The following is a 21334-nucleotide window of genomic DNA, read 5'->3' as shown; positions in this document are numbered from 1 at the left end:
CTCAGGCAACTCCAAAGCAAACCCCCCCTAAGAGCTGGGTTCCCACTGCTACACCTTCTGGAGGGGCAGCTGGCTCCCGTGGTGCCAGCAGGGATGGGAGGGATGTGGAACAACCTGTTTGCCTGTTGTGGGCTGGGTGTGGAAGGGAAGGGCCCACAATAGCTCCTATAGTTCTGCTCCCAGAACGATACTGTGAGTCAGCCACAAACAGCAGCTCCTCCTCCCCGCGTGCTCGGCAGCCTGCGGGGAGGGGAGAAACCCCGGCTCTGCCTTCTGCCCTTCCCCGGCTCTCTTAGTACCTCTGGGTGTGGGTGAGATGCTTCACCCGGGGGTTCTTCACCTGCAGGATGTGTGTTTTGGCAGCTCGGTGCAGCTCACGGGGTGACCTGAGCTGCTGTCCCGCTGCGCAGTGGGAGTTGAGGTGTTCAACTCGCAAATCCCTCTGGCAGCCGCTGCGGAACGCCCGTGGCGTGGGCGGCCGTGCTGCTGCCAGGGCGTGTGCCCTGTGCCGCTGAGCTCCGTGCCCTGCTCCCCCCAGCATTTCACGGTGGTACCCCTGGCACAGTGCCACGGATTCTTTTCCCAGCCAGGTTTTGGGATATTGAGCCTTTCCAGCTGCCGTGGTATCCCTTAGTCACAGTTTAACTTCATCCCTGCAGCTCTGGGTTGGCTTTGGGGCGAGGTGTCTGTCGGAGTCTCACATGGTCTGTAGGTTTTTGTGAAGCAGCTCACGGCGTGCGGCTGTCGGGGTGTCAGAGGTGCTCTGTGGGAATTCACACCGTGCTGCTGCTGGTTTTAGGGGATTTAGTTCAAATCCTGCCACCCAGCTGGGCTTCCAGTGCTGGCAGAGGCTGGGGAGAGGCTCCAGAGGAAGCTCATGAGGCTCCAGGCGGGCGTCCAGCTGCCTTCCTGCACCGTCCCTGCTGCTCCGGGGGCTCACCTTGGGCTCGTGGTGCTGGGCTGAGCACAGGGGGGACAGCAGTGTCCCCTCTCCAGGCTGGCACACAGCGAGGCTGTGCTGTGGGAAAGGCTCAGTGCGCTGCTGGCTTTGATGTGGGGCTGGAACGCCCCGATGGGAGCCAAGGGGGTGGTGGTGGAGGAGAAATAGAACCCAAAGATTGATATCGGTGCTGAGAGACGCACCATGAGCCGCCCCGGCTGCTGGGAATGGGCCAGTTCCCTGGGAGAGGAATGTGGGAGGGGGGCAGAGCCCTCTTGTCCCAGCGCAGGGGTACCCAGGGCTGGGTTTGGGGATATGGATGTTATTTCTGGGTGCCCCAGTCCCCGCGCTCTCGGGTGGGTCAGGAGCTCAGTGACGGTGACCAGAGCTCCCAGCCAGCCCCATGCCAGCACTCCAGGGATTCCCACTCCAGCCAAACGGGAAGGGAGAGGGACAGGGGGGTGGTGCAAGCTTTGGGAATAATGAGAGAGCCACCCTTGCATTGATAGCCCTGACAAAGCCAGCTCGGTGTGACGTCAGGGCCTCCTTACAGTGGGAATTCAGGCACTTCCCACCATTGAGCTGTCACAGCCCAAGCCAGAGCGATTTCCTGGCACTCCTGTGGTGGTGACCCCTTGCCTGGACCTCTCTGCTCTCGTGTGACGCTGCAGACGTGTGTGGTGGCTGGGTGTGAGTGTTCCCCTTGGCTCAGCACCTGGAGAACCGGCTGGAAAAGTCGCGGCCAGCTCGGTGGAAATTTCGGCACGCGGTTTCCTTGTGGGGAAGGAGCAGAGCTGTTGGCTCTGCCATCTGGTCACCTCTCTCTTTGTGGGGGTGCCCTGGGCATCGCTGTTCTCTCAGGGGGCACAGAGGGATGGTGGCCCTGCCAGCAGCCGGTGCCACAGCCGGTTCTGTCACTGCGGCAGAGGGGCCGGTGCCTGCCAAGGGATCGGATTTTAATGTTTGCAGAAGGGCTTGAGACATGGTGTATGGTGCAAAGTACGAATTGCTCCAGCCAGGAGAGCAAAGAAATGTTGAGGCAGGTTGTTCCTGGTCAGCTGGGGGTGTTGACCCTCGGGTGGCTCATGGTCCACGTGCCCAGGCATGTGGGGGGACATGGGGGGCCAGGCTGGAGCTGGGGCTGGCAACAGCTGTGCTGGGTGAGGGTCCCACTTGTTCCCTTGCCCCAGTGAGATGCCGGCTTTCATTTGCAAACAGCTCCACAGAGGTTGGGAGCCTCTTGGGAAGCTGCAACCTGCCATGCTGGAAGGGAAAGCTTCCAAACTCAGCCCTGAAAAGAGCTGACACAGCTGGGCTGTCCCCAAGGCGCGCTCTGATCCAGGACAGGGCTCTTAGTGCTGGCTCCATTCCTAAAAGATGCTCCCGTGTGTGTGTCTGGCTCCAGCCATGCTGGGGCTTCTGCTGAGCCAGGACACGGCCCTTCCTCCAGAACAGCACTGGGTGTGGGGCTGGAGTCCTGCACTGGAAAAGAAAAATTGAAGGAAGTGGCAGAACAGAGCTGGGGTTCCTTGGCTGCAGTGGGGATCCCTCGGCCCACGACAGTGGCAGCGCTGGCTCAGCCCCTGGGGCCAAACAGGTCTGGTGGTTTTGAGGCAAGCAGCAGCCCAGGGCTCAGCCCCGTGCCCTGTGACCTGCACCGAGTGCCAGGGCTGTGTCTGTCCCTGTGCTGTGCCTGGGGAACAAGGGCTGCCCCTGGTGCTGGGGTCCTGCTGCTGCTCGTCCTTGCTCCCCTTCCTGCTGCACAGGGTTTCCCTGTTTGTCCAAGTGTCTCAGGTGAGCATTGTCTCACTGCAGCTCCCCAAAGGTGGGCGTGGGGGGTACTCCAGGAGCCCCCTGGGTCTGGCTGGGGACCCCTCCTTGCCAGCAGGGTGCTGCCTGCCCCAGCCCCGGGGCCTCAAACCCCTCCTGTGTCTTGCCTCTGCAGGGGACGTGCTCTTCCAGATGGCAGAGGTGCACAGGCAGATCCAGAACCAGCTGGAGGAGATGGTGAGTGCCCAGCCTGGTGTGCCGGGGTCTCTGTTGGTGCAAGTGCTTTTCCATGCCATGTCCAGATGACACCAGCCCCTCTGACATGGATTTGCTGCGCTCCGAAGGGTCTGCATTGCTTGGGCATCCTCTTCTGCCCTGCTGGGCCCTCTCTGAGTCTGTCCCTTGCTGCTCTCAGCCTGTGCAGCCCCGCTCCAGTGCCATCCCTGGTGCCATCTGCTGCTCCCCAGGCAGGCTCTGCCAGCCCTCCACAAGCACCGTGTGTTTTCTTTCTCTCTGCAGCTCAAGTCCTTCCACAACGAGCTCCTGACGCAGCTGGAGCAGAAGGTGGAGCTGGACTCCCGGTACCTGAGTGTGAGTTATGTGTGTGTGAGTCTGGCACAACCCTGGGCTTGGGCATCCTTGGGTGTCCCCCATCACCTGCTCCCTGCTCGGGGACGTTGTGTCCTGCCACGGCTCCTGCCCCTGGTTACAGACTGTCACACGTCACCACGCACAGGACAGCGTTGTTCCCTGTTTGCTCTCTGGGCCTTGGGGATCCCCCTTTTCCAGGGGCTCTGCTTGTTTCTGTCACCCCTTGGCAGCAGGAGCTGTGGCCAAAGCTCAGAACTTTCTCCTGTCGCATCCAGGCTGCGCTGAAGAAATACCAGACAGAGCAGAGGAGCAAGGGGGACTCCCTCGACAAGTGCCAGGCAGAGCTGAAGAAACTTCGCAAGAAGAGCCAGGGCAGCAAGAACCCGCAGAAGTACTCGGACAAGGAGCTGCAGGTAGGAGCCCGGGCTGGGGGCACGAGCAGCGGGTGGGGGGACACGGGTGGGTGTTCGGTGCTGCCCGTGGGGTGGCTGGGCTGTGGCAAACACCTGGGGAAGGATTTGCTGCTCTCTTTAGAGGAAGGGGCGCGGCAGCTTTAGGGGTGCCGCTGGGCTGGGGGGGTGTGGATGGCAGGGGGTGGCAGCCAGCGGTGGGAACGGGCTGTTCCCGTGGCCACGCTGCAGAGTGCGGCTGGAGCTGCCCTCTCTGACCCTGCTCCATCCACCGCTCCCGCTGCTTTTCCCCTTTGCCTTCATGAATGACCCCAACGGATCATTAATTCCTGCCGTGCCTCATCTACCGTCCCCGGGAGGCTGTTTTCTTGTGTGTTTTCCGTGCCTGTGCCCCTTCCCCCGCCCGCGGGGGCGGCGCTGGGGGCGGCTGCGGTGAATCAGCGCGGTGTGATGCGTGTGGGCACCGCGCTCGGGGGCCGGGGGTCCCTCCGGGGGCTGCGCTGAGGGGTGGGCACGGCGGGGAGTCAGAGCTCCCCACAAAGGGAGAGGCGGGGTGGGGTCTCACTGAGGAGCATCCAGGGCACGTCCTGGCAGTGCGAGGGGCTGTGGCACTCGGGTCCCCGGCGGATCCCACTCGGGTCCCCGATGGATCCGCAGCAGGAGTTTGTGTCCTCTGCACTTTGCAGACTTCACTTTGAGCTTTGCCCCGAGCATGGCTGATCCAGGCAGACTTGCAGGGGTAATTGATGCACCAACATGCCCTGGCTGACAGTCGAGTGCTGCTGCCACGGAACAATGGAGGCACAAGTGGTGCTTGGAAAGGGGAAGATGAATTCGTCTTGTCTCCAGGGCAGAGGGGTTTGTGTTGTTTCTTCACACGTCAGAGATCTGTGTCTGCTGAAGGAGATCTGCACACTGGTGGCACTTTGCTCGTGGGGGTCAATTTAATGGCATTTAGTGGCATTTAGTCTCCAGCAGAGAGTTACAGTGAGGTTTGTGCTGGGGAAGTGACATCCTTAATTGCACTGAAGTTTGGGAAATGGTGCTGTGGGTCAGAACAAGCACTGAAGGAGAAGAATGCAGCCGCTGTCATCCGCCATGGTTTGGCCTGTGGGTTCTGTGTGGAGCCAGGGCTCTGGGAGGTGCCGGGGCGGCACAGCCGGAGCAGGGCTGGGAGGTGCCAGAGCAGGGCTGGAAGGTGCCAGCACACACTCCTCTGTGTCCAGCCTGCTGTGGCGGGGGCTCTGCTGTGTTCTCCAGGGCTGAGCAGCTGAAACCACTTCTGAGCATGGCATCTCCACAAGTCCCAGCTTTGAAATTCCAGCTGAGCGAGAAAAGCCCTGTCAGGCCCCGAGCCCGGCGTGGGGGGACACGGGGATCAAACCTCTCTTCCCCCCACCTGCAAGAGCTGCTGACAGGGACAACAGAAGGGAATTGCTGCCAGAGCCAGCCCTGTCCTGCCAAACCCTGGGGCAGGGATCCCCATCCCACACCCCGAGCCGGAGGAGGAGGGAATCCGTGGGGCAGCCCTGTTAGCACAGCTCTCCGGGCAGGGAAACGGGATCAGACGCTCATTCCCTTTAATCTTTCAGCAGTAAGTATTTAGGAAGTGCTTATCTCCGAAAAAGCCTTATGATGGCTTTTGAGCTTACAGAGCTATGAGCCCCTTCCAAGTCAGAATATGCCGTGACTCCGTGGCTGCTCTGCTGCGCTCGGCGGGGGTTTGCCGTGCCTTAGATCTAAATACAAAGTTAAAATTGCTGAATGCAGCCGGGAGGGAAATTCCCCTCTCTTCTCTGCTGACTGCAGAGCTGGTGTTTCCTCTGCAGAAAAAGAGTGTTTGGGGCCACCCCCGACGCTGCTGTTACTTCTGCCTGGGCACTGGAGAGTGGGGGGATTGCAGCAACTGGGGTCCAGCCTGGAAGTGTGTGGGTGTTGGTGCTGGCCTGAGGAGAGAGCCTTGTTTGGGGCTTTGAGGAGCTGAAACCAGGTTTGAGTGGATCAGGAGCATCTACAGAGCTTTGTGGGGCTTTGCTTTTCTCAGCCTGGTTAAAGCAGAGCAGCCTGGTTTGCTGAGCTGGCCCAAAGCCACCCCTGTGGCCACTTGCCAAACCCCTGGTGGTCTCCTCAGAGATGCTCCAGCACCTGGGGATGGTTTTGGGATGCTGACGGCTGCACCAGGCTGGTGCCTGGGGACCACAGACCCATCAGCCAGGGCTGGCTGGAGTCTCCTAATGGGCTGTGGCTGGTTCCTTCTCTCCCTGTGGGAGAAGCTGCTTTTGGTGGAAGTGTCACCTCCTCCAAGGCAGCAATAACATCTTGCTCTTCTGAAGGCTCATCCCTGTGAAGCTGCTGGAGCAGCCGCCAGCCAGGAGTCTGATGCTCTGTCATCATCTTCCTTCATATTTAATGCTCCGGGAAGCAGAGCTGCTCCGTTCTGCCTCTTCACCACTTGTGGAGTGACCACATCTTGTCATCACCTGCCAGTGAGATGGGTGGGTGAGACGCGTGGTGGAAGCAGCAGGACTGTCCTGCAGGGACCTCCAGGTTTATGTAACATTTGTCAAAGTGAGAGCGGGTTTGGGGCCATCCAGGCTCTGGTTTTGGCAGAGGACAGCCCTTGTCTGGGCAAGGGCACCAGCGTGGCTGTGTCTCCACACTCTGCTAGATCAATCAGAGAGCCCAGGGCAGCAGCCCAAACATCTCACCTGTTTCATTCAGATGTTCCCCCTTTATAGAGCAGAAATAAATACTGGAGTTCAGCAGGGGCTGCACACAGCAGTGGCTGGGGAGCAGCAGCTCTGCAGCAGGGGGTTGAGGAGGTGTGATGCTCACAGACTCTTGCAGGAGGCTTCTCCTGAGCTGCATCAGCCCCTCGTTGCATGGAAAGAGCTGGTCCAGGCGCGTCTGCAAGTCCCACATCACCTGGCCACTGTCTCATGCTGGTTTTATGGAGTTTCCCAGACGAGGATGAGTGTTGCAGCATTAAGTGGCTGAGGAATTAAAACACCTCGTGGTTTGCAGCCCAGACGACTCACGTAGCTCTAAACCATCAGCTCCAAGTGCCATCAGTGATTTCCCAGCTCCCAAGCCCTGTCTGTCCTGGTCAGGAGCAATGCTGTGGTTGGGGGTTGTTGCTGCTGAATGTCACAATAAGCCAGGCTTTTATTCCTTATGGATCAGTCCCGAGCTGCTGTTCCACATGAGGAGTGAGGGTTGAGAGCCGCCTGCCTCACGTGGCTCATCTTCCTTGTGGAGTGACTGAGATGGGGCTTGACCTGTTTTGAAAACCGGGAGAACAAACCAATTCCATTCACTTCACATCTCTGATGAAGAAGAATGAAAACAATATTAAGATTAAACAATCACCAAGGAAGCTCAAGTGCTGTAATTTCATTAAAGGCTGGTTGTGATCAGGCCATGAAATCAAGGTCATGATGGGTTTGAGACCTGGATTGAATCAGCAGCTCAGCAATGAAGTTATGTTGGTTCAAAGTATTTATCAAATCATATTAGCACTGTGAGCAATTGGATTTCTGCATCGTGCTGAGATGAAACTGGCTGTAATTCAGCAGTGCTGGGGCTGGGTGTTTGCCCTGAGAGGCTGTGCCTGGCCCAGGTGCCAGTGGGTGACCCTGGGTGGGCAGTGGGGGCTGAGCTCAGCCTCTGCCCACACCTACCCCTGCTCCCATGGGAACGTTTTAAGCATTAAGTACCACCGTGCCAAATAACCTGGGGGGTTTTATAAACTTTTGTCATTGAAACCTCATTGGGATATTCCCATCAGGAGAAATAATTTTAGGTGTAGGTCAGGAAGCTCCAAATGACGCGGAGTTTGCACAAACCGGGTTACGAGGTTTATGTGAAAGTCAAACAGGGAAGGACTCAAAGCTCAGCAGCTCCAGGTCACTCTCTCCAGGTTTGGGGACATGTGCTCAACCCAGCAATAGAAGAAAAGCCCCTTCCAGTATCTAAAGGGGCTCCAAGAGAGCTGGAGATGGACTTTGGACAAGGCCTGGAGTGACAGGACAGGGTGGAATGGCTTCCCACTGCCAGAGGGCAGGGTTAGATGGGATATTTGGGAGAAGTTATTCTCTGTGAGGAGGGTGAGGCCCTGGCACAGGGTGCCCAGAGATGCTGTGGCTGCCCCATCCCTGGAAGCGTTCCCTGGAAGTGCCTGTGCAGCTCAGGGCTGTGTCATGAGCGTTTGGGTACCAAACCTGTGCACTGAGCTGCTGATCCGGGCTGTTCCCGTATTGAGGGAATGTTTTAGGCAGGAGAAGGTGAAGCGCCTGCAGAGCTGGCTGGAGCCAGTCCCCGCTGCTTTGCTCTCTGAATTTTATGTAACATCACATGTGAGCGTGGCTGGGGCCGGGCAGGAGCAGGGCAGGGCTGTGGCTGCTGCAGATGTGACCATAACGAGGGGAGACAGACCTTCCTGGGGGAGGAAGGCAGCCCGGCATCCCTGGAGTGCCCTGGCTCTTGGGGTTGGCTCCCCAGGATCCGCTCTGAGTTTGCCATCACCTTGGATAACCATCAGCAGCCATGTCCCAGCATCCCCACGGAGCTCTGGCTGCGGCCAAGCGGGGGAGGCTGGTGGGCAGCACATCAGGGGCCAGGGCCGTCCCTTCTCCAGGCTGGGGATGCTGGTGCTGTCCCGGGCAGGGGCGGTTTTCCCCTCCCTGGGAAAGGTGCAGGGCTCTGCTGTGCCTGTGTGGTCCCGGGGGGCTCCTGTGGCTTTGCAGGGTCCGTGTCCCTGCAGAAGGCAGGGAAATGTGTTTGGGCTCCCGTGGTGACCAGTGCTGGCCATTCCTTGCTGTGGGACTGGTGCTTTATTTGCTGTATTACAGGAGAGTTTGGGTGAGGGCTCATCCCGAGCTCTGCTCTCCTTCCCGGCTGTGGAAGAGCCTCTGATACCCCCGGGCTCAGATCCAGCATTGCTGTGCCTGGCTGGACACACCAACCTCCCTCCCTCCCTCTGTGACACACTTGGGTCGTGTGTGGGGGCTGCAGGAGCCAGGAGGGGACAGAGCCTCCCCCGAGGCTGCTCCAGGGCCTGCCAGCTGCCTCGCAAGGAGCAATTTCTGGGAATGAGGAAAAGCTGTCAGGGCTGAGGATCCCTGGCTGCTTGTTCGGCTCATTTTGCCTCTGTGCTGTGGTGGGGTTTCAGCAGCTTTGCCTTGAGTCTGTTCCCCGGCTCAGACGCTCTTTCCCCTGCTGATCAGCCTAACTTTTATTTTATCCCATTACTTTCTAGCTTTTCTCCCTCGTGGTTCCCTAAACAAATCCTCCCTTCTCTCCGTGTTTACCCCTTCCAGGTATTTCAGCCTGCTGCATCGATCCAGCACAGTCCTCTCTCTTCCCTGACCTTTCCTTTGTCTTTTCCCCCTGCTCTGTGCCGCTGGTCCTGGCCAATCCGTCCTTGGGATGAGAGCTGGAGCTGGCGTGGTGGCACAGCCCCTGCCTGCTCTGCATCCCTCCTGCTGCTGGGTAGAAGGTGCCTGCCACCTGCTCCCCTTGGCTTTCTGGTCCCAAAACTCACGGCTGTGGTGTGCTGGTGACCCCAAGGCAGCTCCTCTTGTCTCTGGGGCTGATCCTTTGCTGGGGCTGGTCCTTTGCTCGGGCGGGTCAGTGCCAAGCACACTAAGAAGGATCTGTAGTGATGATGTCTATGGCAGAGCTCAGCGTTGCCCTTGGCTCGTGTTCCCTGTGTTTGCACGTCCCTGGCTGGGAGGGAAGGTCTGAACTGATTTCCCAGCGAGGCTGTGCTTATCAAAGGCGCGGCTGGAGCTCGGTGCTGCTCCACCTGCGCTGACAGCAGCGTGTGCTCCACACAACTCGGGGCTTGGCACTCGCAGCTGCTCTTTGATCTCCACCCCCCGAGCTGTCGCTGCGGCGCTGGGGAGGCGGCAGCGCTCCGTGCCCTGGCTTTCTGTGCGGGACGGCAGCGGCCCCGCTCCCTTTTCATCTGCTCGCGTTCCTGCCTCTCCGTCTGAGCCGCGGGGGTCACTCGGTTCGGCTTGGCAGCGGGGACTGCCCGGCGTGCCTGCAGCACCGCTCGTGTGCCCGGCTCTGGGGGTCCGGGGTGCCCCGGGAGCGGGCAGGAGCCGCGGCTCCGCCTGCCCGGCCCGCGGCAGCATCCCGTGCCAGAGCCGCCGCTGTGTGCTGACACCGCTAATTAGGTCAGCGGCTCCCGGTGAATTGGAAGTGGCTGCGGGAGGCGGGGGGGGGGCGGCACGGGGGAGTTATTTGAGGCCTCTCCAACCTAGAAACCCAGAAAAGATTTTCTGGAGCTGTTGGGTGGCTCTGGTGTGTGCTCTGGCTCTGGGCGCGACCACCGTGCTGGCTGTCTCCCTGCCTGCTCGGGTCACAGATGGGTTTGTTTTTTACCTCCTTCAAACTGGGAATTTTATTTAGACGATTCTTAAAATGTGAATTTGAAGCTGACAGCCTCAATCAAGGTCTCAATTTACACTGCCGTGCTTGAATGGTTCTTGCTTGTCAGTGGGGTCTTGGGGAGGCTGCTGAGCCCAAGCACATGGAGCCTGGCAGGGAGGCCCCTTCCCCCAGCCCTTTCAGGGCATCAGGTCATGCCAAGCTGAGAAGGGTGTTTGGCTGTGGTTCAGAGTGTGGGGTGGCTGAGATTTCCCCCATTCCTGAGGAAGGGGGACCTGAGCAGCAGCCCTGAGGTCCTGGTGGGCACCTGGCTGCAGGTGAAGCCTCACGCCTGGGTAAGACAGAGCTTCCTCCTCCTTGGAGTGCAGTCCCAAGATCTTACACTGTGCTTTGTGTGTTACTTTCCCCCCGTGCATCTGGCGTGTTTAACAGGCTTTTTTTATTTAAATTTGCCTTTCTGGGCGTTATCTGAAAGCCCACTGTCATTCTGAGCAAACCCAAACTGAAAACCACCTCGTGAACAAGGAGTGTCGCTCGCCATTTTGTGATGGAACAACGTGTAAAATCAAGGCTCTGGGTAAATCAATGGCACACGGAGCATATTTACATAAAGTATATAAAGCTCTGAGTACTAAGTTTGGAGCGTGGGCTCTGCGCTCGCGGAGCGGCGTGTTCCGACTGGCTGAGACAAGCCTTTCCTGAGCACAGGAATTAGCAGGAGCCTTGCAAAACCAGCCTGAGAGCAGGGATGTAAATAAGGCTTGTACCTGCGTATTTAAATCCTGGTGAAAGCCGGAGCTCTCACGTACTAAGATCAGGGTTTCTCCCTGTGTTGTGGTGTGTCTGGGCTGGAGCCGTGCCCGCCTGCCGTGCTGGGGCATGGCACTGCCTGACCCAGGGATGCTGATCCTGCAGGGAACCGCGGAGGGATGGGCCTCGTGCTGCTGAACCAAATTAGCTGGAGCTGAGCTCTTTTCACTCCTCACCTTCTCGTTCTTGATGGCCCAGTTAGTAAATTAAGCAGGATGAGTTTTGGGCATTGGGGTCTGTGTGTGCTCCTGTGCTCCTGCTATTTCAGGTGCTGTCAGGGTTGTGCTTTCCTTCCAGAAATGGGGCTCTGCAGGAGGGGGAGCGTTGTCCTGCCCCTTCCCCTGGGATAGGAACTTGTGGAGCTGTGTGGGCAGGGGGACTTGGTCCATCCCGGGCATAGCAGGGCTGTGCTGGAGGGGCCGGGTGCTCTCCAGGCTGGCACTGGGGCATCCACCCCCCGGCTCCCACCACTGCTGCCGGGCTGATGCCTCTGGGCTCTGTCCCTGTGCTGTTCCCAGGCTAATAATACCCGGGAGGAGGCGGCGTGCTGCCGTCCCGAGCCCGCTGCGGGAGCGGCGCCTTCCCGAGCGCATCCTCCTCCGGCCGCCTGCATCACTCCTCCGGGGGCTTTGTGTGCCCGCGCTGCTGTGCCTCTTCCTGCGCCGTGCTGGCCCCAGCCCGGCTGCTGCCCGGCTTTCCAAGTGCCGTGCCCTGTCTCTTTGCTTCAGGGCGATGCCAAAACCTCCATCACTTCCACTTCTGTGCCCAGTGGCATCAGCTCAGTTGCCTCCGCTTATTTCTCTTCCTGACCACAGGCATTTGCACTGGATTTTCTCATTCTGGAGGGAAGAATTCTCCTTGAGACAGGGTTGCTGGTTGCAAACTGGGTTTTCAATCTGTTTCTCACTGACCCCCTTTCCCTCGCCCAGGTTGGTGCATGTGGGGAGACTCAAAACCTTCTGGCTCCAGCACGAGCCCTGCACAGGGTTTGCTCTCAGGGGGTGCTCAGAGCAGGGTGGGAGCCCCAAAATAATCCCCCTTTGAAGTCTGGGATGTCACTGAATCTTGCTGATTTTGTTGGTTTGCTCCATTTTATGTGTCTGCTAATAAATATTGTAGCATGCTAAAAATAACTGATAACTGTGAAGAAGCAGCAAAGCTGCTTTGGGCCCTGAATTTCCAGTTTAATTCCCGTCTCAGAGAAGCTTGGGCTGCCTGAAGCAGGTCCAGCCCTGCCTGGGCTGGGGGTGTCGTTGCTTTCCAGCGTTGTGGTGCCACTGTCCTAGGGAAGAGATGGTGGCAAGGAGGTGTCACAGTGCAGGACAGCGATGGGTGAGAGATGCTGCTCTCAGAGCTGCTTTCCTGGTGCCACATCGCAGGTGGAAGCTGGGAGCGTCCAAAGGGATGAAGGGAGGAGGAAGTGGCCAGGTCAGGGAGCTGGGGGCACCTCGTGTGTTCTGTGTTCAGGGATGCTGGTGCTGCCCTGTGGTCCCTGGAGTTCCCTGTGCCACCTTTCCATCACACAGGGCGAAGCAGCCGGGTTCCCCCAGCCCGGCCTGGGTGCTGCTGCTGGGCCAGGTGTGGTGCTGGCAAAGCCCAGCGTGGCACAGCCGTGCTGGCACCCATCACGTCGGGAGAGCAGGAGCCAGCGGAGGAGCCTCCGGCTGCTGGCACTGGCAATGCCACAGTGTCTGCCAGTCCAGGGTGTGGCACCAGGGAACAGCCAGGGGGTCCTGTGCCAGTGTGTGGCACTGCCCTGGCACCATCTCTGTGTCCCCTGTGGTAAATACGGACTGAAGGCACTGCCGGTAGAGGTGCTGGTGGCTGTGTTGGAGGGGTCCGCGTGCCAGCCCGCTGCAGCCCCCCCTTCCCGGCAGCAGGCAGGGATCGGCACAGCCCGGGCAGCAGGGGAGGTGTCGGAGGCGTTCAGCCTGGGCCGGGAGCCACTGGTTCATGCGCTGGCAGGGACGAGCCGGGGGCTGCGGGGGCCGCTGCCAGTCCCGGGCCATCGGGGCAGCCCCCAGCCCCCGCCAGCGCCTCCGAGCCCGGGTGGTGAGCGGGCGGCCGCTGGGTACAGCTCGTCCCGTGCAGCCCACGGGCTGAGTCAGCGCCTCTGCGTGGGGGGCTCCGATGAGTAAGGGCGGGCCGGGGGGGCTGAGCAGGCACACGTGTGTGTCCCGTGCCGGGGTCCCCGCCTGCGCCCTGCCCCGCGCTCGGTGGGCAGCAGTGCCGGCAGCCCCCTCCCTGCTCCTCTCCCTGTTCCAGTACATCGAAGCCATCAGCAACAAGCAAGGGGAGCTGGAAAACTACGTCTCCGATGGCTACAAGACAGCTCTGACGGAAGAGAGGAGACGGTTCTGCTTCCTGGTGGAGAAACAGTGCGCGGTGGCCAAGAGCGCCATCACCTACCACGCCAAGGTGAGTCGGACCCGCCAGAGCCGGTCCTGGCTGCCCCATCGCTGGGTGGATGCTCCCGGCTCAAGCTGCATCCCATAGAGCAGACTGATATCCCAAAAGCCATGGCTGGTGCAGCCCCTGCAGCCCGAGGGACCGAGGGGGTGATGGACCAGCAGGTGACCCCGGGGAAGATGCCCCAGCAGGAGCAGCTGCTCCAAATCCCCCCTGCCCATGGCTGCCCACATCTCCTGGACCAGGGCTGGAGCTGCCCCCTGCCCGCCTGGGAAGCGGCAGCACCCGCATCGGTCTGGAGCAGAATCCATCCAGACGAGGGCTGGGAGCGCCGGTGCTGCTCCCGCAGCCTCGTGCTCCGTTCTGGTTGTTCCCCGCCACCGCCCTCCGTGGCTCACAGCAGCCATCTGTCACCGCCGCGCTTGGCACTGGAGCAGCAGAGGCAGTTGGGATTAGTCAGCTCTGTCCTGGCGCATCCACAGGCTGGATCCATGCTTGGCTTGGTGAGCGTAGTGCAGGAGGGGAAAATACCCCCCAGGGCTGGTGGTCAGCAGGAACGAATCAAAAACTTGCCGCAGCAGCACACGGAGGGGGATTTTGCAGGAGAGACTTTGGAAGTGGCTTGTCCAGAACGTGGTGGGTGTCCAGCCTGCTGCTGCCCGTGGTGCCTGCAGGATGCTCCACAGGATCATGAGGCTGGACCCAATGGCTGATGCTGGGGAAACGTGCAGGGACTTTGAAATGGGATTTGGAGGGGTTTTGGTAGGCGGGACCATATTTTGTCTCCAGGTGAGGCAGAGCAGAGACATGGGGTCACCCTTTGCTGCACTGGGGGTGACCTCAGGGAGGTTGGGACATCTTCCCCCTCTGAGTCACACAGCGGGATGCTTGTACATTCTGGGTGAACAAAGACAAGTTTGGTTCCATCTGTTTCCCCCTTGGAGCATGGCAGCAGGTGGCTGCCAGTCCTGCAGGCAGGGAGCAGTGGGGCTGGGATGCAGCGCAGGGGCCTGGAGGCTGTTGGGGCTGAGCACTCAAAAGAAGCAGCTGATCCCTGGGGATGTGGGGACAGCCTGGAGCACGGCTGTGCCCTGCCAACCTTTCGGGCAGGTTTTATTTCCCTGCTCCACGTGGAGCCCGGCTCCCTGCCCAGCTCCCAGCAGCCTGGAGATGCTGCACACAGGAAATCTTGCAATGAGACAGGGAGATGGATTACCTTTTCCTTCCCTCCTTCCCTTTCTTCATGACACCTTCCTGGCTCTGCTGCCATCAGATCCTGAAGCAGGATGTCCCTGTGTGTTATCTTGCCCGTGCCATGCACAGAGCCATTGATCAATCCCAGATCAGTTCAGCCCTGGATCCATGTGGTGCTGCCCAGGGAGGGGGACAGAGCACCCTGTGCCCTCATGCCTCATTTTCCTCTTGCAGGGGAAGGAGATGCTGACGCAGAAGCTGCCGCTGTGGCAGCAATCCTGCTCGGATCCCAACAAGATCCCGGACCGCGCCATACAGCTGATGCAGCAGATGGCTGCCAGCAGCAATGGCACCATTATGCCCAGCCCTCTGTCCACATCCAAGTCCAACCTCATCATCTCTGACCCCATCCCTGGTGCCAAACCTCTCCCTGTCCCCCCGGAGCTGGCACCTTTTGTAGGAGTAAGTATCTCTGTGGTGGAAGCTGTCCTGCCCTTCTGAGCAAAGCCAGAGGGATGAGCCCGGGCCGGTGTCACCGCTGTCCTCGGCAAGTTGCCCTTGGATGGACTGTCACTGATGGCAGGGATGGGCAGCTCCGTGCTGTGCCATCCTGGGATGTGGGAAGGAGCCTGATGTGGGGATGGGCAGCCTGTCCCGCCTCATCCCACCGGAGTCACTGAGCTCTGGCAGAGCAGGGGCTCCCAGGGGCTGTTTGGGGAACCCACAAGCTGGACTCACCTGTCCAGGCTGGCCCCTGAACTGTGGGGCTGAACCCAGGTACCCCAGTAACTGCGGGAGAAAGGCCTGGAGTGACCCATGGGATGAAGGACCCTTCAGAAGAGAGTGTCCCCCTGATGTGGGGGCACGAGCTGAGCAGTGGAGCTCAGCAGGGGAGCTCAGAGCAATAAAATGCCATAGAGGTGACCCCACTGCTCCCCCTAGAGCAGTTTGGTTTGGCTGGGAAGTAAACCCAACAGGATGAAGCTCCGATCTGCCTCTCTCCCTGGAGCTGTGTCCCACTGGGGAGCTGCAGTGGGATGCCCCTGGAGCTGCAGTGGGATGCCCTCATGACGCCGCTCCCGTGTCCCCCTCCCCTCCTCTCTCCGTAGCGCATGTCGGCGCAGGAGGCCGTGCCAGTGATGAACGGAGTCTCAGGCCCTGACAGCGATGGGTACAACCACTGGTCTGAGATGAAGCCAGCACAGCCCAAATCTTTATCTCCTCCCCAGCCTCAGAAGCAGCTGAGTGACTCTTACTCCAATACACTCCCAGTTCGCAAAAACGTGCCAGCGAAAAACAGCTACGCCTCAGGTGAGGCCCCGGCCTCGCTGCCGGGGTCCCGGAGCCGCCCCTGCTGCAGGGGACCGCGTGGGGATGGTCATTGGGGGTGCTGGTGGGAAGGGGACCGTGACCGACAGCATCCCTTCAGTGCCAAGCGCTGCTCGTGCCTCTTGACCTGGGCGTTAGGAAATGCTGGAGCTGGGCTCTGCCCTGGGGTTTCACAGGATTTCCAGGAGGAACATCATGTGGAATCTGGCACAGGGAACCTGCTCCCTTTGCTGCGGCTGGTGGGTGATGCCAAAGTCTGATCCTGCTTGTTCAGGGGGAAGGTGTGAGTCACACTGAAGGTTTTAGTGGGACCTGGGCTGAAATAAGGAGGGGTGGGGGCCTGTTCTGTGCCTGGGGATGGTCCTGGGGTCAAGGACTTGGGGCACCCACTGGTCTCTGTTCCCCCAGCTGAAAACAAGACACTGCCACGCTCCAGCTCCATGGCCGCCGGGCTCGAGAGGAACGGCCGGACGAGGGTGCAGGCGATTTTCTCGCACGCTGCTGGGGATAACAGCACCCTCCTGAGCTTCAAGGAGGGCGACCTCATCACGCTGCTGGTGCCCGAGGCCCGGGACGGCTGGCACTACGGAGAGAGCGAGAAAACCAAAATGTGAGTGTGCTGGGTGTCCTCGGGAGCAGCCTCGTCTGGATCCTCCGTGGACAAACCTGGGTTTGGCTTCATTGCCACCTTTGCCTTTCAGGAGGGGCTGGTTTCCTTTCTCCTACACACGGGTCCTTGACAATGATGGCAGCGAGCGGGTCCACGCCAGGTAGGAGCATCGTGCTGGGTGATGGGGAGTCTGTGTGCTTGGGATGGGAATTAGGAATTCTTGTGAGGAATAACTCACAGCATGGGGGGGTGGACAGGTTGCTGGCTCTGGGTGGCTTTTGCAATGAGTGGATGGGTGGCCTGGGGGTTTCTGCATGGAGCTGATGCCTCTGCTCTGGGCCCCCCAGCCTGCAGCAGGGGAAGAGCAGCAGCACCGGCAACCTCCTGGACAAGGACGACATCTCCATCCCGCCGCCGGACTATGGCATGGCCTCCCAGGCCTTCCCAGCACAGGGCGGCAACACCTTCAAGCAGCGGCCGTACAGTGTGGCTGTGCCCGCCTTCTCCCAGGTGAGCTTCTCCCGCCGGCTTCTCCCACTCCGGGGGGACGGTTTAGGAATGGGGGATGCCGGAGCAAGTCCCCGGGCACAGCCCCTGCTGCGGTGGCTGGGATGGGATGAGTGGGAGTGCTCCCGTGCTGTGGCTGTGTGGGGGTGCCGAGGGCGGCTCTCCAACCTCTGTTCGTTGTTTTAGGACTACCTAATGCCCTATGGGTGTGCAATTAAAGACTATTCCAGTGGCCTCTGCCAAGCACCCTCCGCTCACTACAAGCCTTACACTAGGTCGACAGCTGTAAGTCCGACGCTCGCAATGTTTCCCTTGGGATTTACGGAAATTTGGCTGTTTTGTGCCTGGTGACCACGTGCCTTGCCTGGGCCCTGCTCCTGCCGAGCACCTGCCCTGGGGTGAAGGGATGCAGGGAGCCGATGGATGGGGAGGAACGGGCAAGGCGCAGGGCCAGTGGCACAAAATGGCCCCGTAAACCCCCAAAGGACAACACTTGCTGACTCCATGGGAGTCTCCCACCAGAAACAGGCTGCTCACAGGCAGCTGGAAGTGTTTTCTCTGGCACATGCCAATTCAAGCCGGTGACGGTCCCGTGGGGACACTGGGGCAGATCCTGGACAGGATTCCAGAGTGTCCAAAGCAAGCCCAGGGCTTCTTGGATAACAAGCCAGGGAGGATGCACGAGCAGATGGGATCAGCTAACCCAGGAGCTGCTGGTGTAGTGGAGCTCTCCCCACCAGAATGAGCTCAGTGGCGTGAGCTGTGTTGGCATCACGTGCTGGCAGATGGGGAGAGGATGAGGAGGGAGAGAAACGGCCAGTCAGCACCGACCCTTCAACAGTGCTTGTCAGCTGGGATCTGTCCTCTGTGCAGGGAGTGGGGTGGAAGCACAGCCCCACTTCTTGCTGTTTGCAAGGATTTGCTGCTGGGGTTGGTATTTTGTGACTGGGAGCATTCCTGGGCAGGTGGGAATGTGGTTCTCTGATCCCTGGTGCATGGCCAGCTCCAAGGCCAGAGACTCCCCCTCTTCCCTGGAGTGGTCCCATGTTTATCATGGAGAGCAGAGCTGCTCCAGTTGTATCCCGGGGCAGGCCCTTGCTCAAGGAGGGATGTCCTTGAGGGGTGTTCTCTAGGCCTGGTCCCGTCTGCCCCTCGGTCCCTCCCTGCAAAGCCTGCTCAGCACCGGCTAAAGGAGAAAATGGTCCAAAACCCTGTGGGTTTCTGGTGGGAGTGAATACAGACAACCCCTCTTTCCACAGAACATTTCACTGGTGTCTCTCAGTCGTGCAGTCCCTTTCCAACAGTCTCAGCATCTCAGCAGCAGCCAGAGCTCTGTTCCACGGAGGGGCTGGGCAGGGCAGAGCAGGGCTCTCCCAGCTGTCGCTTTTCCATGTCTGACCAGATAAATTCCACAGAGAGTGGTGACCTTCACTCCCTGCTGTCTGAATCCCACTCCAACCATCTCCATATCTCCCTTTCCTCTCCAAATGCATCAGCTCTTGGCCCTGGGTCCTGATGCACTTTGGTTTGTTCATGTGACCCTCCAGTGGCACCTGAGCAGGCACAGCCCACACATCCCTCACTGTGCTTCCTCCCCTCCTCTCCACAGGGTCTCGATGACTACGGGACGAGGTCTGTCAGCAGGTAAGATGTCACCTTCCTGTCACATTCCCTGCGAACTGTTGGTGTTGGCTGTGGGCGAAGCCGTGGGGCTGTGTCCCCGCAGGGGTCCCTGCACAGGCTCCCTGGGGACTGGCAGTGACTGGGTTGGGGCCAGGTCTCACCTGTGAGAGTGGGGGGAGCCAGGGAGGGCAAGTCCCAGGGCCAGCCCTGGTGTCCCCAACCTCGTGCTCCTCCAGAGAGTCGCGTCTCCCAACCTCCTCCGGGCTCACGCCTGGATAGTGAAGCCATGGAGAGCCCACACTCCGGGGTCTGTCCCCAGCACCTTCTCCATCCCCTCTGCCTCGGAGCTGCCCCGTCTCACTCTTGGGGCTAAGCTCAAGCCCGTGGCTGGGTGGAGCTCGCCGCCTGTCCGTGGTGGGTCCCGCAGTGCCGTGAGGGGAGCTGGGCTCCCGGCTCGGTGCTGCCCGCGGCCACTCTGGCATCTCTGTGCTTTGTTCCGCAGCGGCAGTGGCAGTTTGGTATCAACGGTGTGAGGACACCTGGGCTCGCGGCGGCCCCTTGCTGCTTGGAAGAGCTTTCTGCTTCTTTCCCCCCTTTTTTTTCCTTCCCTTTCGTTTCTCTTACTCTACTTCTTTTGGATTTGAAACTCTTGTGATCTTCAAGGAAACCATGGTGCTTCTCACCCCTCCCTGGTGTTCACAGTGCCCTTGTTTCTGAAGCCTTTTTGGAGCAGAAACTGCTGCCAGGTCTGTGCTCACAGCCCAGGTGCAGTTGTCACTTAGTGGGACCCGGTGTTTGTCCTCCCGTGTGATGTTAGCGATGCACTGTCCCCCCCGGGGCCGCGCCGGCCGCCCCGCACGAGCCTGGACCAAACTCCCAGACTGGATCACATATGCATGGCCTCTGGTGTCCGTACTGTTACTGAGCATCCGGGATGCCCGCGCCCGGGATGCCGTTCCCGGAGAGGGGGCAGCGTCCCCGCGCCTCCCCCTCGGCCCGATCCGCTTCCATCCCACCGCGGTGGCTTTGGGAGAAGCGGATGGCACAGAGCTCCCGCCCCGGGGAAAGGGCTGCTTCTGGGCTGGGGTCCCACCGGCCGTGGGAACCCCCCCGGAAGGGTTACTCCTGGTTGTTTTATAAATATATATATATATTTTTTGTAGCAAGGTATTGTTACCTCACGTTAGGGCTGGGGCTCTGAGGATGTGCTCGCATCCCCAAACCGGGCTTGAGCGAGTGCTGTGCCCCCGCGGGGGGCTCGGCAGTGCCCGGGGGGCTCCCACCCCGCACTGGGGGTCCCGCTCCCGCACTAGCCCGGCCGTAGCCCTCCCAGTGCCCGTGGCCGTCTCCACCGCAAAGCTGTTCACGCTTTTTTCTGATGTGATTTTTAAGACCTCTGACATTGCCTGTTTACTGGGACATTGCTGGCAATAGACCCCCCCCGGACCAGTTTTTGGGTTATCTCCTCGCCTACGGGCACACTGTTCTGAGCCCCTCCTGCATCGATGTCCGAATTTTGCTAAGGATTTTTAACCCAGGATATTTCACGATGAATGACTGAATGTAGAGGGGGAAAAAACCACAAACCCAGCCCTAGCAAAGCCTGTGTGGAGATTGTAAAGTGCTGAAAAACCTTTTTTTAAAAGCCAGAGAGAATTGTGCCCTGTACTGAGTTATTGTTTGAATAAAAGTTTTATTTATTGCATTGAGCTGGGCCTCGGTGTCTTTTTCGGCTGCCGTGCCTGCGTGCTGCCCTCACCGCCTGCATCGCCCACCGCGCAATCCCAGGCCATGTTTTTGTTCCCTGCTCCATCCCTGGGGACGCCGGGTGCTGCCTGTGCGCGCCCAGCCCCGCCGGCTCTAAACAGCTTCGCTGAGCGGGAGCAGCGACAGCTGCTTTAGGGCCGGGTGCCTTGTCCCTGAGCATCTGAGGGGATGATGCTGCTACTGCTCCCGCATGCCAAGGCTCCGGCTGCGCTTTCCCGGCGGTGGGAAAGCGGCGATGGCCGGCACGGGGGGAAGGAAGCCGCCCCCTCCCTTCCGTAGCCCCCGCCGTGCCCGGCCGCTGCACTCCCACAGCTCCCGGCTGGCCGTGCCCTTCCTTCCCCTCCTCACAGCACCAGCGACTTAATAAACACGACTTTTCCTCCTTTTTCTTCTTTTTCCTCCTGTTTCCTCTGCCCGCCGGCGCTGCGTGCGGGGTGGCCAGCGGGCTCTCGAGCCGGGTGGCCACCGGCTCGTGGCCTTAAGTCTCTCCTTAACCACGACCTTCTGTTCCCATCAAGCGTCCCGGTGTCCTCCAACCTGCCTTCTGTTTCCCTTGCAGCCCCGATGTTGAAGTGGCCAGGTTTTGAGGTGCCCCTGCCCGTAGTTAGTAAGTGACGGTGTCGCGGGGCCGAGCCCGGGGTGCGCTGGGCAGCGGGTGCGGCCGCGGGGCTGCGCGGGCACGGTGCCACCGCTCTGCTTCCCGCTGCACCCGGCCGAGCGCGTCCCCTCCCTCAGTCACCGCTTGTCCCCGTCCCGCTGGCGGGAGCTCCGGGGCTCCCCGGCTGCCTCTGCTGCTCGGCTGCTCGCCCCGCTGCCGCGGCTGCGCTTCCCGGGATGCTGAGCTGCTCCTGCGCTTCCCCCGCTCTCCGTAACCAGCTCTTTGGTTGTAGGTGTCCGGTGTCCGCCGCTGTCCCCAGGCCGCTCCAGCGGGGCGGGGCACGTCCGCACTAACCGCAAGTTTTTTGAGCAGCTTTTTTT

At 60.1% G+C, this 21334-nt stretch overlaps 1 protein-coding gene across 8 annotated transcripts in view; it reads left to right on the top strand.

The window, feature by feature from the left end:
* Window positions 1-21334, top strand: part of BAIAP2 (BAR/IMD domain containing adaptor protein 2) — a 39627-nt gene that overhangs the window by 14769 nt on the left and 3524 nt on the right. Inside the window, exons 4-15 of one of the 8 annotated variants that reach the window (XM_039562040.1) lie at window positions 2886-2947; window positions 3230-3301; window positions 3577-3714; window positions 13183-13335; window positions 14755-14982; window positions 15630-15831; window positions 16258-16459; window positions 16551-16619; window positions 16807-16969; window positions 17153-17251; window positions 18576-18610; window positions 20916-20963. In XM_039562040.1, the coding sequence (XP_039417974.1) occupies window positions 2886-2947; window positions 3230-3301; window positions 3577-3714; window positions 13183-13335; window positions 14755-14982; window positions 15630-15831; window positions 16258-16459; window positions 16551-16619; window positions 16807-16969; window positions 17153-17251; window positions 18576-18610; window positions 20916-20943 (1451 nt within the window). In that variant the 3' untranslated portion in view covers window positions 20944-20963. Of the gene's footprint in view, window positions 1-2885; window positions 2948-3229; window positions 3302-3576; window positions 3715-13182; window positions 13336-14754; window positions 14983-15629; window positions 15832-16257; window positions 16460-16550; window positions 16620-16806; window positions 16970-17152; window positions 17252-18575; window positions 18611-19091; window positions 20299-20915; window positions 20964-21334 lie in introns of those variants that run through there. The other 7 variants (XM_039562039.1, XM_039562042.1, XM_039562038.1 and 4 more) reach the window with 7 other exon arrangements.

Source organism: Corvus cornix, chromosome 18 (genome assembly GCF_000738735.6).
Source record: "Corvus cornix cornix isolate S_Up_H32 chromosome 18, ASM73873v5, whole genome shotgun sequence".
Lineage (NCBI taxonomy): Eukaryota > Metazoa > Chordata > Aves > Passeriformes > Corvidae > Corvus > Corvus cornix.
The sequence above is the reverse complement of the archived record's forward strand: the minus strand, read 5'-3'. Positions and strand labels throughout refer to the sequence as shown.